General features: G+C 63.9%; 1 protein-coding gene across 1 annotated transcript in view; it reads left to right on the forward strand.

Annotated features, from left to right (window-relative positions):
- ADARB2 (adenosine deaminase RNA specific B2 (inactive)) overlaps positions 1-4,891 on the forward strand; it is a 112,703-nt gene extending 107,812 nt beyond the window's left edge. The window contains exons 11-12 of the mRNA XM_044228311.1: positions 1,573-1,751; positions 3,388-4,891. Of these exons, the coding sequence (XP_044084246.1) occupies positions 1,573-1,751; positions 3,388-3,564 (356 nt within the window). The 3' untranslated portion in view covers positions 3,565-4,891. The remainder of the gene's footprint in view (positions 1-1,572; positions 1,752-3,387) is intronic.
- Positions 4,892-14,627: the final 9,736 nt, after the last annotated feature.

Here is a 14,627-nt window from a genome sequence, read left to right on the forward strand (position 1 = left end):
CTGTGACGTGGGCCTCGGAGACCCTCCCCTGTGGGAGGGAGGGACTGAGAGCAGAGGGAGCAGGGCGGGAGGGGGACCTGGCTGCCTGCCGCTCTGGAGAAGGCCCTCGCCTCTCTTGGTGACTGGTCACTCCTGACCTTGGCCACTCTCCCCTCTGCCCAGCAGGGCCGTCTCACGGCCAACGTGCCAGACTGTCCCCCTACCCACCTCTCGGCATGGGCAGCTGCCAGGAATTGCTTCCAGGAACAGGCACAAGCTGTCCGGCTGCCATCAGCCCAGGACGCCTGGCCCTGCCCGTGCGTGACGGGGAGAAGGTCGCCGGGAGATTCTGGTCGGGAGTCAGGCTGTGGCAGGAGCAGGTGGCAGCATCGGACGGCGGGTTTGCAGACGGCGGGAGGCCCCAGCTGGCGGTCACACCGCGGGAGGCTCTGGGTCTGTAGCTTTGCCCTTCGGTGCTGACGGGACGGCTGCCCTCACGAGGGCCTGGGGTGCTGCGCTGCCCTGACATAGGGTTGCTCCCTACATCTGCTGCAGGCCCCCAGGGGCCAGCCACGCCCTCTGCAACACCCCGGCACTCCCGGGGACACCCCCAGCCCAGCGGGGGCACAGGCACAGTGCACTAAAGCCACCCCCTCCCGACACGGGAGCCGCCGGTGAGGAGCCTCAGCGTCGTCCTGCCCAGGGCGCATGGGGGTGTCTCTGTGGGGAGGAGCGGGCAGGAGGAGGGGTGCTCCAGACACACTGGCTCAGGGAGGGTTGTGGGGGGAGCAGTGGTGCCGGGGGAGGGCCGGGGGAGGGCCGGGGCTGTGAACTATCCCCCAGCATCACCGTCACCGAGGAGAACAAGAGCCCGCGTCCCTCCTCTGCCCGGCGGCCGGGCACAGAGCTGCACCAGGAAGTCGGGCTCGACGGCGTGGTGGGGCCTTTCCTCCCAGCCACCCGTGCCTCACACGCCTTCCCTGAGGTCACGCTGGGGTGGCGGGCAGAGCAGCCGCAGCAGGACGGCCCGGCAGAAAGCCAGTGAGGGCCCCCAGCAGACCCGACGTCACAGGCTGCGGGCGGGACGGAGGCCAGGCGGAGGTCAGACGCCGCTGCCCAGGGCAGGGACGCCGAAGGCCCCCTTCTCTCCCTGCGCTGGGAGCCTGGGACTCCCGGGGCTGTGACGTCCAGTGTCCAGGGCCGTCCCAGTGACCAAACTCAGACCCGCCATCGACTTCAAGCTCCGCTGCCGTCCTGAAATCCGCCATAGCCCTGAACACGGGGCCTCGTGTTTGCGTTTCGGAAAAGGCCTCAACACTTCGGCCGCCGCTGCTGGATCACAGCCCTCGCTCTCAGCCCTCTGTCCCGCTCGCTCGGCTTTTCCATGCGCATTCACCGAAATTACAAGCCCCGGGGCCTGTCTGGTACCATGAACACCTCCCAGAAGCCACAAGCCCGTGTGAAAATGGGCAGCGGGGTGTGTGCGCCTCCCAGCAGCGCGGCAGCCAGGCGGGGTCTCCCACCGGCCGGTGGCGGGGGGCCCTGCCGGGGCCGGCACCCTGACGCCTGCTGTTGCGGCTTCTCTCTCGGCAGGAGTGAGCCACGCCGCCGCCCGCCAGCCGGGGAAGTCCCCGCACTTCAGCGTGAACTGGGTGATGGGCAACGCGGACGTGGAGGTCATCGACGGCACCACCGGGAGGAGGAGCTGCGGGGGCTCGTCGCGGCTCTGCAAGCACGTGTTCTCCGCGCGCTGGGCGAGGCTGTACGGAAAGGTAGGGCTCCGCTCTGGGGGAGGCCGGCCCCGCCGCCCTCGGCTCCCGGCGGGCACAGGGAGGGGCCCCTAGGAAGCCCACACTGGTCCGAGCGAGGGGCACCCACGGCCCCCAGCCACTCCCGCTGTCTCCCTCACCCTGGGCCCCGCTGACTTGCGACGGAGCCGCTGCCCTGGGAGCTCCCAGCCAGCAGCCGAGGACTCGGCCGCGGCCCTAGATGCCTCGCAGACAGGGCGCGGGGGGCTGCACGTAGAGAACCATAAGGGAAGTTGAGAGAAAGCTCCTGACGCGGTAGGACTCCCGGCTGCGACCGAGGGAGGGGAGTGGCTTCCCCCGAATGACATCAAGAGCACACAGCAGGCCACAGGTCACAACTCTTCTCCTGACCCCAAAGACCGTGCATTTCTACGACAGTCCTGAGCTTCCTCCTTGATAAACGGGGACAGTTACTACATTTCCGGAGTTTAAGCTGAGATCTAGATGTGCACGTTTCCAACGCACAGCACACTGTGGCAGAACCAGACAGACATGAACAGGCGTCAGGAACACAGAAACCCTAGAAGGAGCTATGCCTCTGTCCCGTCTTTACCCAGCAACAGCTCCCAACAGGAACAGGGGTGTGGGGCACATCTGTCAACCCGCAGCACGGGACAGACACACCCACCCTTAAGATGAGCATTGTTTGCAGTTCAGGGGACCCTGGACGTTGTGCGTGTGGCCCGTCGCCTGCACGACCTCTGTGCCTGCCACGAGTCCACGGGACCCGGCTCTGTCCTGAGCGCAGGGCCTCAGCTGCCTCCCCGCCCACTCCGGGCACCGTCCACACTTCCCTCGTCCGCACACTGCAGGGACCCGTGTCAGAGAGCACCACTGATTCTGTCTTCCTAAAGAAAAGGGCCCCTTGCACCTGTTCCAGGACACGGGCCAAACCCGCGGGGGGCATCCAGGCCTCCCGGCCCTTCTCCCTGCGCCACTGGCCTCTCCCCGGGGGATCCCTGCCTACACTGGCCTCAGAGCCTGGCCTGGTTCCCGCCCAGAAACCCGACGGGAGACGGCCCGTTCCACCGGTCTCCTAACTGGCCGGCAGGAGAACTTGAACGCCCCCACCTCCACCTGCACGATGCTGCTTTAGTGCCCACAGTCATCCCCCGACCCCGAACCCCACCCAACAGCAGTCCCAGACGCTCTCGCGAGAGAAAACCCCACAGCACACCCGTTCAAGAGCGGCCGAGATGCACGTCTGTCGCCTGCCACTGCTCCATCCCCGCTGAGCAGCCCCGGCGCGTCCGTGGCACGTCAGGGCACCGGAGGGCACGCGCCCACCGTGGCAGTCTCCCCTTTACTGGGGTCAGACGGACACCTAAGTAACGCTGGACAGACCCAGGGTGGGTAACGTGACGTCCTGACGCGCATGCTGGGAAGGGACCACCACGAGCCGGCCCGCCGGCCCGCCAGGACGGTCGCTGTGGGCGCTAAGGAAGCTCCTTTGGGGCTCACCGCACACACGCTCCTCTCCGCTGTGTGGCTTCTCCGTTCACGGCAGGCGCCGAGGGCCGGCGGCCGGGAGCCGTGTTCCGCGCGGAGGCCCCGGCGCGGCTGTCTGGGGGGCTCACCGCTGTCTCGTTCCCACCCACAGCTGAGCACGCGGATCCCGAGCCACGGGGACACGCCGTCCATGTACTGTGAGGCCAAGCGGGGGGCGTGCACCTACCAGTCGGTCAAACAGCAGCTGTTCAAGGCATTCCAGAAGGCCGGGCTGGGCACCTGGGTGAGGAAGCCGCCCGAGCAGGACCAGTTCCAACTGACGCTCTGAGCCCCGGATGCCGCGGGAGCAGGGGCAGCAGGCCGTGCTCACCGGCTCCCCGCGCGCTCGCCCTTGGAAGTCCAGAAGCACGCGCGTGGTCAGTGCTCCGTGGGCAACTAGACTCGAAGTAGGAGCTGCTTCTCACGCGGCTGCTCCCACGCTGCCAGGACCCACAACCCCCAGACCCGAAGGCCCCGGGCACAGCCCAATCTCTCCTCCTGGTGTGTCCGCAGGAAAGCTTCCGTTCAGGCTGAAGGGTCGTAGGTGCAGCTGGTCCCGCGGTGTCTGGGGTGGCGCTCCCCACACCCCCTCTCTGCCCCCCACACCTCCAGTGTCTTCGCTGCCCCCTGACCCCACACTCCCAGCCCCACATCTGCCCCCAACCTGTCCCCTGCCCCGCACCCCAGCACCGCGTGTGGTTCTCAGCAGCACGAGCCGGCACGACACTTCAGGATAAGCCACAATGAAGAGAAAAGCCATGGGCTCTCCCCAAAGATGCCAACAGGACGCTCTCCCATCCTCATCGTTCACGTAAGTGTTTCCTCCACCTCCCTTCAAAGCGGACTGAGACGCGCAGTACCGAAGAACCCTCAACTCAGACCAGAGAAACGAAGACCCATCCAGCAGCGCCCAGTTAGTGGAGACGCCCGCGGGACCTGGGCTCCAGGACCAAGTGCCACAGACCCTGCAGACACCACACCCATCCCAGGCCCAGTGCGGGCTCCACGGCAGATGTCCACGGCTGCTGACCACGTCTGTGGCCGCCGCGTCCAGGTTAGCGACCACGCACACCCCTCAGCAGGGAAAAGGGACCCCGTCGCAGACCACGCGCCGACAGCGCGAGTGTGCGTCAGAGAGCGAGCCCAGGCAGTGTCCGCAGCAGCCCTTCCCCGGGGCTGGAGCAGCTGTGAGCTCTCCACGCTTCGGGCTCCCGGATCAGCACCTGGCAGGGCCGAAACGCACACAGCAGCTGCTGAGCCGCAAGAGGCAGGATTCTGTCCCCTTCCAAGCCGGCGTTGGACACCCCGACCGCGGCACCCTCCCTAGGAGCGCCGCGGGCGCCGAGCAGGCCAGAGACAGGCGTCCTCTCCCATGCCGTCGGTCCGTCCGGGTACTCGAACTGCCCACGTGGACCACCACGAACTCATCTCGGACATCTGTCATGTGACGGACGGGCCTCTCCTTTCCCCCGCAGAAGAGCCACGCCTGAAACTCACCAGGCCACGCAGCCCGGCTCCGGAGCGTCCCACCCTGGGGCAGGGGCTTCCCGGAGGGGTTTCCAACTGGCCAGCCCTGCGTGCACACCCTGACCAGAGCACAGGACCGGCCCTCGGCCCCAGACCCAGGAACGGAGCAGTGTGCCGCCGTCACATCGAGATCGCGGATGTGACAAGGAGGCCGGCAGGAGCCCACAGGAGTCGCAGACGTGCGCTGTGGACAAGCAGGGGTGCCGCTGCGGGGACCCGCTCCTCCGGGCCAGGCCGGCTCAGCGTCTCACTCGCCTTCTCTTGGGAAAGAAAATGGGCACACGGCACTCAGTGTCCTCAAACAGAGTCATGAAAGATGGGAAATGTTGGTGCAAACAGATGATGCGTGTTCATCTTCAGTTCGGGACGAACTAGTTCTGAATCACGTGGCCGGTTTACACCAGCTTCTGACCGTCGGACATGTCGCCAGGATGAAACGTGGAAGAAACTGCTGGCTGAGACCCGGCCTCGCCCTTCTCCGGAGCCCACCCCGGAAAGGACGGACGCACGGAGGACTGCCGCCGGGACCTTCGACGGCTCCGTTCTGAGCCCCCGCTTCTACCCCTGCGCCCCAAACCGTGCCCCTTCTGGAGTGAGGAGACGGCCTAGCAGCATCGTGCACGACAGAGGCACATGGGCCCATCCACCCACAGCACCGCGGGGACCACCCAGACGACCCGAGCCCAGGGGCGCGGACAGTACCACCTGCCCGACACCAGACATGCCGTGATGCCTCTCAGCAGCGGCTGCTGGCCCTCCAGAAAAACCTACACTCCACTGAACTGTCTCCTTCCGGGGAAAGCCACAGCCACCCACAGCCAGCGTGGGGACTCGTCTGTCCGGTCGGCCGGGACACCCGGAGGAAAGGGGAAGGCCCCGCGCAGCAGCTGTGTCGGGACAGAGGCGTTCCCAAGCCAGAGGGAAGCGCCGTTGAGAGGCCGAGCTTGGCCAGGGGCGACGTGTCCAGGAGTAAGGACGGAGAGGCACAGGGGGCAGGGAAGGGAGCACTGCGGGGCCAGGTCACCCACAGGAGGCCAGGTCGCAGGGCTCTGCTGGGGCACGCGCTGTGGCTGGAGGGACAGGGGCGCCAGCCCAGAGACGAGGCCATCTGGGAGCCCGAGGGACTCACTCTGCTTCACAGCCCAAAGGAATACCCAGCGCGGCTGGAGGCCAGGCCAACCCTGCATTTTCAGGGGCGGTCAGAGTCCTGAGAGGCGCTCACAGACACCTCGGCACCGGAGGCTTCCCCAGAAGAGCAAAGCTTGGGCCTGTGACGTGGGGGCCACCTCCTGGCACCCTAAGGCAGCAAAGACAAGACCCACAGGGCAGAGGCAGGAGCCTGCTTGTGTCTACGCCATCCTGACCGCCGCACTGCCCGTCTGAGCTGCCTCACACCTGCTGGCTCCGAGTCCTTCATTGCCCACATCCTGTGCCACGTCTACGTGTCTACCCAGCCCTGCCACTCAAGTCCCGATCTGGTTGGCTCCACTGGCATCTGCCTCGAGGCACACACTCCCAGCGGGGAGATCACCACCGAGGCTTCCCGCCTGGCTCAGGCCACACAGTCCGCGTTCTTCTGCAGCACGCAGCCCGGGGGGCGAGCCGCCGGCCGTGCGGCCTGCCTGCCCGTTCTTGCTCGAGGTCTCACCGCAGGGACTGGACCAAGGGTCTCTTTGGTTTGGGTTTCTGCCCACGGGAGGATCTGCGGGTCTCCAACTCCTGTTCCTCCTGTGGGTCTCTTGAAGTCTGTATATACCTACACGTCACTACTGATTTCGTGAGTCTTGTTGTTCCTCAGAAACGTCAGGTTGGTTTTTCCCACGTAATTTCTCATATAGTTTCCTTTTCACCGGAAGCTGTTCTTATCAATACAGTTAAACGGCTGTTTTGAGGATTTTTTTTGGTGTAGTGTTTACCACGTCCGGAGAGCCATAAAGAGTAAATACATGGTATATCGATGCCCAGTATAGAATAGAGTATTTTGATGAAATGCTATTTTTAGATTATAAATTTCAAGATTTGTCTATAGTATCTTGTTTTAAAAAATTTAAAAGGATATTTGAAACTTAGACATTTTTAATTTAGGGAAACGTCTGCGACCGTTTTTTGAGAAGCCATTCTAATGGAATCATCTAACTGACCCAAAACACAACAAATGCTCCTTCCTAACAACGACCAAAGGGAAGTGAGGACTGCGGCCTCTGTTGACAGAAGCCTCAGCTAGCCCTCAGCAAGCCAGGATCCCTGTTCCGGCTGGCCCACCACCTCTCCTGGGGGGGGCCGCGGAGCCATGACCCAGCGGGCACAAGAAGGGCCACTGTTTGGAAAGGCTGCCCCAGCTTCAGGCTCCGGTGGAGCTCACAGACAGAGGGAACGATCTAAAGCTGGGTTTCAGGAAAGGCAGTACCACCAACCGGCGGCACTGGGCTCGGACAGACCTGCCTGTCTGGGGGGGCGCTGGGGGGCGCAGAGCTGGGGCAAGCGTGCCGCTGTCCGCGTTGTGCCGGCAACGCGGGGACCTTGCTCGTTCCTGTCGACCGTCTCCCACAAACTCTGAATCAGATAAAGGATTGCGAGGGGCTGGGGGGTGTCGAAGCAGAGACAGATGCAAAACACGCAGGGTGTTGGAGAGGTGGCCCGGAGAAGAGGCGCACTTCCCAGTTCCTGAGTGAGGAGACACATGACCCACCGCCACCACTGCTTCCCTCCCAGCAGGGCCGCCTCTGGGGTTCTCCCTCATCTTGCTCCCCCTCCCTCCCTCTCCCGCGACAGTGCCTGCTCCTCCCTAACTCTTGATTCCCCGGCGTAGCCGAGAATCAGTCTCAGGCCTGGGTACCTCTGAGCGCAGCCGCGCCGGCCTCGCAGGTTCCTGGGACTTCAGCCCAGGGGGACTTGGTGGAGTCCTTTCCTGGACTCCTGGAAAACGTCCATTAGTGTGAGCTCCCAGCACAGGGACGCCGATGGCCGGGTCTCCAGAAAGTGAGAATAACAGCATTCCCGCAGGGGACTACAGACCGTGTCAGCCCCCAAAGAAAGAAATACCTTATTTTCCCGGCTCTTCGTTGCACATTCAGACTGGCAGGGATGATACAGATACAAGGATCGGGATTCGACGGCCTCGTTTCACGCCGGCCCTGGGTTTCTACTGCTCTGCAGTAGATGCGTCCATAAAAACACAAAAAACACACCTTTCCCAGCAGTGCCCAGTTAGTTTTCAGCTAATTTTCAGCATTTTTTTAAGCAAATGAACTTAATATATAGTAATTCTTAAGCAAAGGTATGTACATAAAGAGCATGAATGAAAGGCAATACTGGATGTACATTTGTAATATTTGTAAAAAAAAAAAAAATCCAAAACCTTAAAGTATTAATTTACATGTTAATTTGCCTCCAAATTCTGTATATTGCCCTTCAGTGATATCTGAAAAGTGAATGTTTCCGTTAAGTGAATAAACACATGGAGTAGAACTGTGCTCCCCCGACCTGCTGGGCATCTTTCATCAGGCAAGGCTCTGGAGGGTCTCTGAGTGCCGTGGGGGGGGCAGGAGAGTTCTCAGAGGGCCCGCCCACTGCACGTCCACTGCACAACCTTCGTCCTCCTACAAGAACGTGCATCAGCGAGCTCAGCAGGGTGAAGAGCTGCCCTCATAGCTGTCACATCAACCGACAACCTGACTGGCGAGGGCGGGGACGAGGGTCAGCCCCGGCCTCTGGAGCCACTGGCAGACTCCACGGGACTCAGAGGGTCCCAGTGTTTTGGAAGGTTAAAGTACTGCAAATACTGAAGACGTTCTGAGGCCCCCCCCCCACATTTTCACTAGCATGTGAAACGTGGGCCCATCACGGGCTGGGTCCAGCTTCGGGCCCGCAGGCTCTGCATGGGCTCGGCAGCGCAAGGTCCATCCGGGAACCGCATCTCTCTCCAGGGGCTGCACATTCCACTGTCCCTCCAGGCGTGAAGCAGAACGGCCAGTGGGCTGGGCCCAGGGCCCACGGGCTAGTCAGGACTGCAGACGACACTGCTTGTTTGAAAGTGTTCCCCTCACGCACTGGGGCCTGAAATCCTACCACACCTGCCCTTGGGCTGGAGGGCGGCGGGGAGGGTGCTTCCGACACGGTGTTCGCTCTGCCCGCACTTCCCACAAACTGCAAGGGGGCCCGATCCCAGGAGGGCACAGAGGACCTCAGGTCTGTGGACCCCCCAGGGCAGCGCTGACACAGTCCGTCCCTCAGGTCAGGGCTGGCGAGTCTTGCAGAAAGTTACCCCAACAGAGACGAGAGTGGGGGCCACCGTTACCAGGAAGGAAGACAGCAGCCCTGAGTATAAGGAAGGTTCAAACAAGTCACAAATGCGTCAGAGAGTAACATGTCCTGCGTGCTCTGAGTCTGGGAGCCTGGATGTTTGCTGGCGGGGACCGTGCCCTGGTCTCGGTGTGCCCCGCGGGTACCCAACCACATGCTCACCCCTGCCAGAGAAGGGCCGCTGGCCTGGGAAATGAGCTGTCCAGGTCTCAGTGACCTCCTCAAACCTGAGGATCCCGTGTGCCCACCCAGGTCATCCTCCAAGCCAGCCAACGGCCCCCTGCCCCAGCCTGATGGCAGCTCTCTGCTGTGGCCATTTCTCTTTCTTGGTAAGAATTTCTTTTATAAAACATGGAGTTTGTGGCACATTGTCTCAGGAAACACTAAGTGTATGTTTCCCGAGGAACGTAACCAAAGGCTACTCGGTTTCTTAAAATGTGACGGGATGCGTGACGTCTGAGGAGCAGACGGAAGGGCGAGAACCATGACCCTTCACACCGGTGTCCACGCCATGGCGACTCACGCAGCCTCCCTCCCCAGGACTGACTGGTGACAGAAACGCACTGTCCCAAGGGAGTGTCACCCACAAAGAGGGGCAGTGAATGGGACTCAGGAGAGCAGGAGGGGACTTGAGGACCGCCTGCTCCAGCCGCCAGCCTCTCGGATTTGGAAACGGCTGCAAGAGCCCGGGGCAGCCATCCTGCCCGAGGCCGCCAGGCCTCCAGGGGCTCAGACACAGCTGCGCTCCAGAGCGTCTCAAGCCCACAAAGTGCACTCCCCTTGCAGAACCACAGGACTCCGCTCTTTGGACTCTGGGAGGACAGGGACCAGAATGGAGCATGGAGACTCCTTCAAGTGAGAGGACAGGACTGCCCACCCTTGATCCTGAGGGGTCCGAGCCCCTGCTCACCGTGCTCTCATGAAGCGTCAGTCGCTGTGCAGGTCCGTTATGGCCGCACGAGGCGTGGTGTCACCAAGAGAGGCCCAGAGGACCCCCCCAGGGCCACAGGTACTCCGTCTCTGCCCGTCATGACCGTCAGGGTCCTTTCCCGCCTCAGCACGATCGCTCCCTTTCCTGCTGGCCCACAGGCAGACTGGGCAGCCGCAGCCACCGTGAGACCCGCGTCCCCCTCGCCGGGTGTCCCCCCGAGTTGCAGGTTGAGAAGCACAGCGGGCCTGCGGGAGCGGGCGCACCCCTCCCCTGCTTGGTTCCAGAAGCCTGTCTTCTGCCACGTGGGGACACCCCCATGCAGGGGGCGCTGGCTTCGAGGGTCCACCAGCTCCTGAGGATGGCGCCCGCCCTGTGCCTCAGCTGCGTCTGCGAGAGTCCCTCTTGCCACCCTGTCTGACCGGCTGTCTGTCTGCGGTGGGACTGGCGGCAGAGGGGACCCTCGGCCTGAGTGGCCCATCCCGTGAGGCCGCTCCGCGTGCCTGGATGGGGTTTGGCGAAGGCACCGCGGGCACGAAAGGCAAACCCACACCTGGACTATGGGTTAGTTCCCCTGGGGACGGATGGCTGTGCTTTCCCGGGAAGCGGGCTCTTCTCCCTCACCCTCCTTCCCGGTGGCCTCGCTGGCTCTTGTGCCGAGGAGACCCCACAGAGCAGCTAGTGCTCACCGGGGCCTGGGGGCTGGCAGATGTCATCGGCCCTGAACTGCTACCTGGCAAGGCTGGGGTTCACGTTCCAGTACTTTCCTAAGGCCTGGGAATATGCTGGACTCCCGTCCACCCCTGGCCAGGCCCAGGGTCGCAGCAGGAGCACCCCCAGTCCAGACGGCACCTGCGGAGGCCCCCGGATTGTTCTGGGCCTTGTAGGACACCCTCGACATCTGTGGTGCTGCGGGCCCGAGAGCCTGCTTTGCGCCGTGGGCCGGACCAGCCCTCTGCCCTGACACCGGCTCCACAGTCTCCTTCCATGTAAGCTCTCCCGCCCCTTCCTCTCCTCCCTCCCAGCCCCCCCACTCCTCCCCGTCCCCTCCCTCCCTGCTCGCTCCCCATTCCTTCCGCCCTCCCCCCCCTCCCTCCCTATCCCCTCCTCTGGCTTTCCATCCCCCCACCCCCCACTCACACTCTGCGGCTGCTGGAACAGTCACTGCCCCGTGTGCCCTCGGAGCAATGCCTGACCCTAACCCTAACCGGCACAGCAGATGTCACTGGGCTTCCCCTTTCAGTCACGCTAAGTGTACGAATGTCCCTTGCGACCAGAGCCCTGCCACCTCAACGCTGCCCCTGACGTGCCGGCAGCCGATAGACGCCTCTGTGGGAGTCACCAGGTCATGCTCCTCGGACCACGGCCATCAGGTCTGATGTGTGCGGCATCATGCCACTCCAGCTCTGGGACACACGGGCAGTAAGGCCCCTGGGAGGCTGCTGGGGTCTCCTGGGAGCCCCGGGCCCACCATGCTTCAGGCCACAGGGGCAGGGTGGGACCCTCAGGGCAAATCTGCGGGCCACAGTCCACACAGGGCCCGGCTCCTTCTTGAGGCACTGCGACCCGAGGTCAGACACACGTCCCTACTCTGCTCAGCCTTTGACAAAGCAGCCTCGTTACCTTCAGTTTGGGTCACCCGAAATGGCTCGTTTTAAGAGAAATGGCAGCGTACCCCCCGTATCCAGCACCAGCTGGTGGCGAGGACTGCTGATCAGCCAGACCCGCCGGGAGGGGTGGTTCCCGCTGTGGGCTCTCCCCACCGCCCCAGGCGTGCTGGCCGCGGGCCGCAGACGCGTCCCCCAGGAGGCCGGACCCCGGAACTGCACGCGCTCTGGGAAGGCTCGGCTGCTTTACGCCCTCATGCCCCGGACGTTCCCGTGTCTGCTCGTGCCGTTCTCCGCACTGTTCCAGCGCGAGACCTGGGGAAGACAGAGCCGTGCCGTGGGCGCGCACAGAGAGGCGAGCGGTGAGGAACGGGCTGCGGACATCCTCAGAGGAGGGCCCCAGCCCAGGCTGCAGGCAGCGGCCCTGAGACCACCCGGTCCGGAGAGAACCCGCAGGGTACCGAGTGAGGACGAAGACCCGGCTGCTCAAAGGGTTGGAAGTTCAAAGCTGGGACAAACAGGTCTGGGAGAAAGACAAGTGGATGGGCTTACGGGGTGGACCCGAAGTGACTCTTCTGACCCGTGCCGGCCAGAGACAGTCCGCTGCAGGCAGACGACGCGGCGGGGGGTTCCAGCCAACCGCTGCCGTCAGCACCGCCGGGCCACGCAGCGGGCGCGTGGGAAAAGCAGCCACGGTGGGGAAGGTGGGGCTGTGGTGGCCCAGCGTGGGTCCCTCACTGCAAGGCCGGACCAGCCACTGTTAAGACCACAGGCCAGCTCTGTCAGCGAGAGCCCAGGGCACTGCCCGCAGCACAACCCCAGCACAGACCAGCCGGAGCTAGTGGCACGGGGGCCCCGTCACAAGCCTGCTTCCCGGGAAAGCGCAGCCATCCGTCCCCAGGGGAACTAACCCATAGTCCAGGTGTGGGTTTGCCTTTCATGCCCGCGGTGCCTTCGCCAAACGCCATCCAGGCACGCGGAGCGGCCTCACGGGATGGGCCACTCAGGCCGAGGGCCCCCTCTGCCGCCAGTCCCACCGCAGACAGACAGCCGGTCAGACAGGGTGGCAAGAGGGACTCTCGCAGACGCAGCTGAGGCACATCTGGGCACCATCCTCCAGGAGCTGGGCGCCATCCTCCAGGGCGGGCGCCATCCTCAGGAGCTGGTGGACCTTCAAAGCCAGCGGCCCCTGCATGGGGGTGTCCCCACGTGGCAGAAGACAGGCTTCTGGAACCAAGCAGGGGAGGGGTGCGCCCGCTCCCGCAGGCCCGCTGTGCTTCTCAACCTGCAACTCGGGGGGACCCGGCGAGGGGGACGCGGGTCTCACGGTGGCTGCGGCTGCCCAGTCTGCCTGTGGGCCAGCAGGAAAGGGAGCGATCGTGCTGAGGCGGGAAAGGACCCTGACGGTCATGAGGGCTGCGACGGGCCGAGGACAGAGTACCTGTGGCCCTGGGGGGGTCCTCTGGGCCTCTCTTGGTGACACCATGCCCCGTGCGGCCATAACGGACATGCACAGCGACTGACACTTCATGAGAGCACAGAGAGCAGGGGCTCGGACCCCCCAGGGATGAGCTCCAGGTCACTCCACCAAGCAAGTCCTGGTGTCCACGGTGCGTCTCCATCTGTGGGCAGACAGAGCTGGCGAAGAGGGAGGGAGATGCGGCAGTGCCGAGGGCAGACAGAAGCCATGAGGACTGGCCATCACGGCCAGCAGCAGCCACACACGTGGTCCCCTTCTGACCCGCAGCAGCGGTGACCAGCGCGTCTGTGAGAAGCCGTGCCTGCGCGGGGTGAACATACGCGGGAGCAGCGGCCCTGGGCCCGGCGGTGGGACGGTCGCGGGCAGAGGGGTGCAGTGGCCCGTGACGAGCTTGCACACCCCGCCGCAGATGGGTGTGCGTCCGTCTGACATACCGAGAAGCCCCCTCCCTGCTGTGGAACACGGGAAGAGTCTGAAGGGGTGACCACTCCCAAGTCGGGGGCAGAATAAAGTGTGTCAACATCAAGGAGACGGAGTCCAGTGTCCACACGGGGCGACACCCCACCTTCGCTCTGATCAGAATCTGCTGTTCGTGCCTCCTCCTCCCCATGCAGATTCCGAAGGCTCCCCTGTGTCTGGCCCAGGCCTGCCACACCCCACCAGCCTCCAGGCAGCTTCACAGAAACACCGAAGACGGGAGTCTGCTCAGCTCTGCTCCAGAAGGACTTGCTTGCGGCTCCAAGTCCTCGCCACACCACAGCTCACCGGGAGACCCACAGAGGGAGGAAAGCTCCCCAGATGAGAGCCGGGTCTGTGCCCTGTTCTGCTCCGGGTCCCGGGCACATCCCTGCTGGCCCCAGCTATGGGACAGAGGTGGCTTTCTCCCAGGGAGCGTGGGATGCTGTCACACACCCGCCTTCACCGCATGGCCCCGGGCACGTAACCCAATGCCTGCCTGCGGGCTCCAACCCTTCATCTGCCTGCAGGAGACCCATGAGCCTAAGTGGAGGGGCTGCGGGGAGGACTGAAGGGGGCCGAGAGGCGGGGAGAGGGTACAGCGAGCAGGCAGCATCAGAAGCAGGCGAGCGCGGCTCCCTTTCGCCGTCGGACCTGGAGTCGCCCTCTTCCCGAAGGCACAGGGTCTGCTGGGCACCGAGACAGGCAGTCGGAGGAGCCCCCGCAGGGACCCCCCACCTCTCAGGTTCTCCGGTAAATAGTACGTCGGAGCCCTGCTGCAGGCAACTCAGCCACCACGCCCAGTCCTGAGAGACAATAAAAACATGTGGCTCTCCGGTCCGAGGAGGTGACCGATTCATGGGGGAAACAGAACGTCGTAGAGACCCACGTTATGACAACGCCAAAGCCAGAGGATCCGCCAGAACAGAGGCCGTCCCGAGCGCTGTCCCACACCTGCTAAGCCAGCCCCCTCGGGCCGGGCGGCGGGCGGAGGGCAGCCCTGCACCCCTGAGGAGGGCCCAGCCGTGGGGGCATCTGTGGTGAGCTCTGGA

This window comes from Neovison vison, chromosome 12 (assembly GCF_020171115.1).
Source record: "Neovison vison isolate M4711 chromosome 12, ASM_NN_V1, whole genome shotgun sequence".
Classification (NCBI taxonomy): domain Eukaryota; kingdom Metazoa; phylum Chordata; class Mammalia; order Carnivora; family Mustelidae; genus Neogale; species Neogale vison.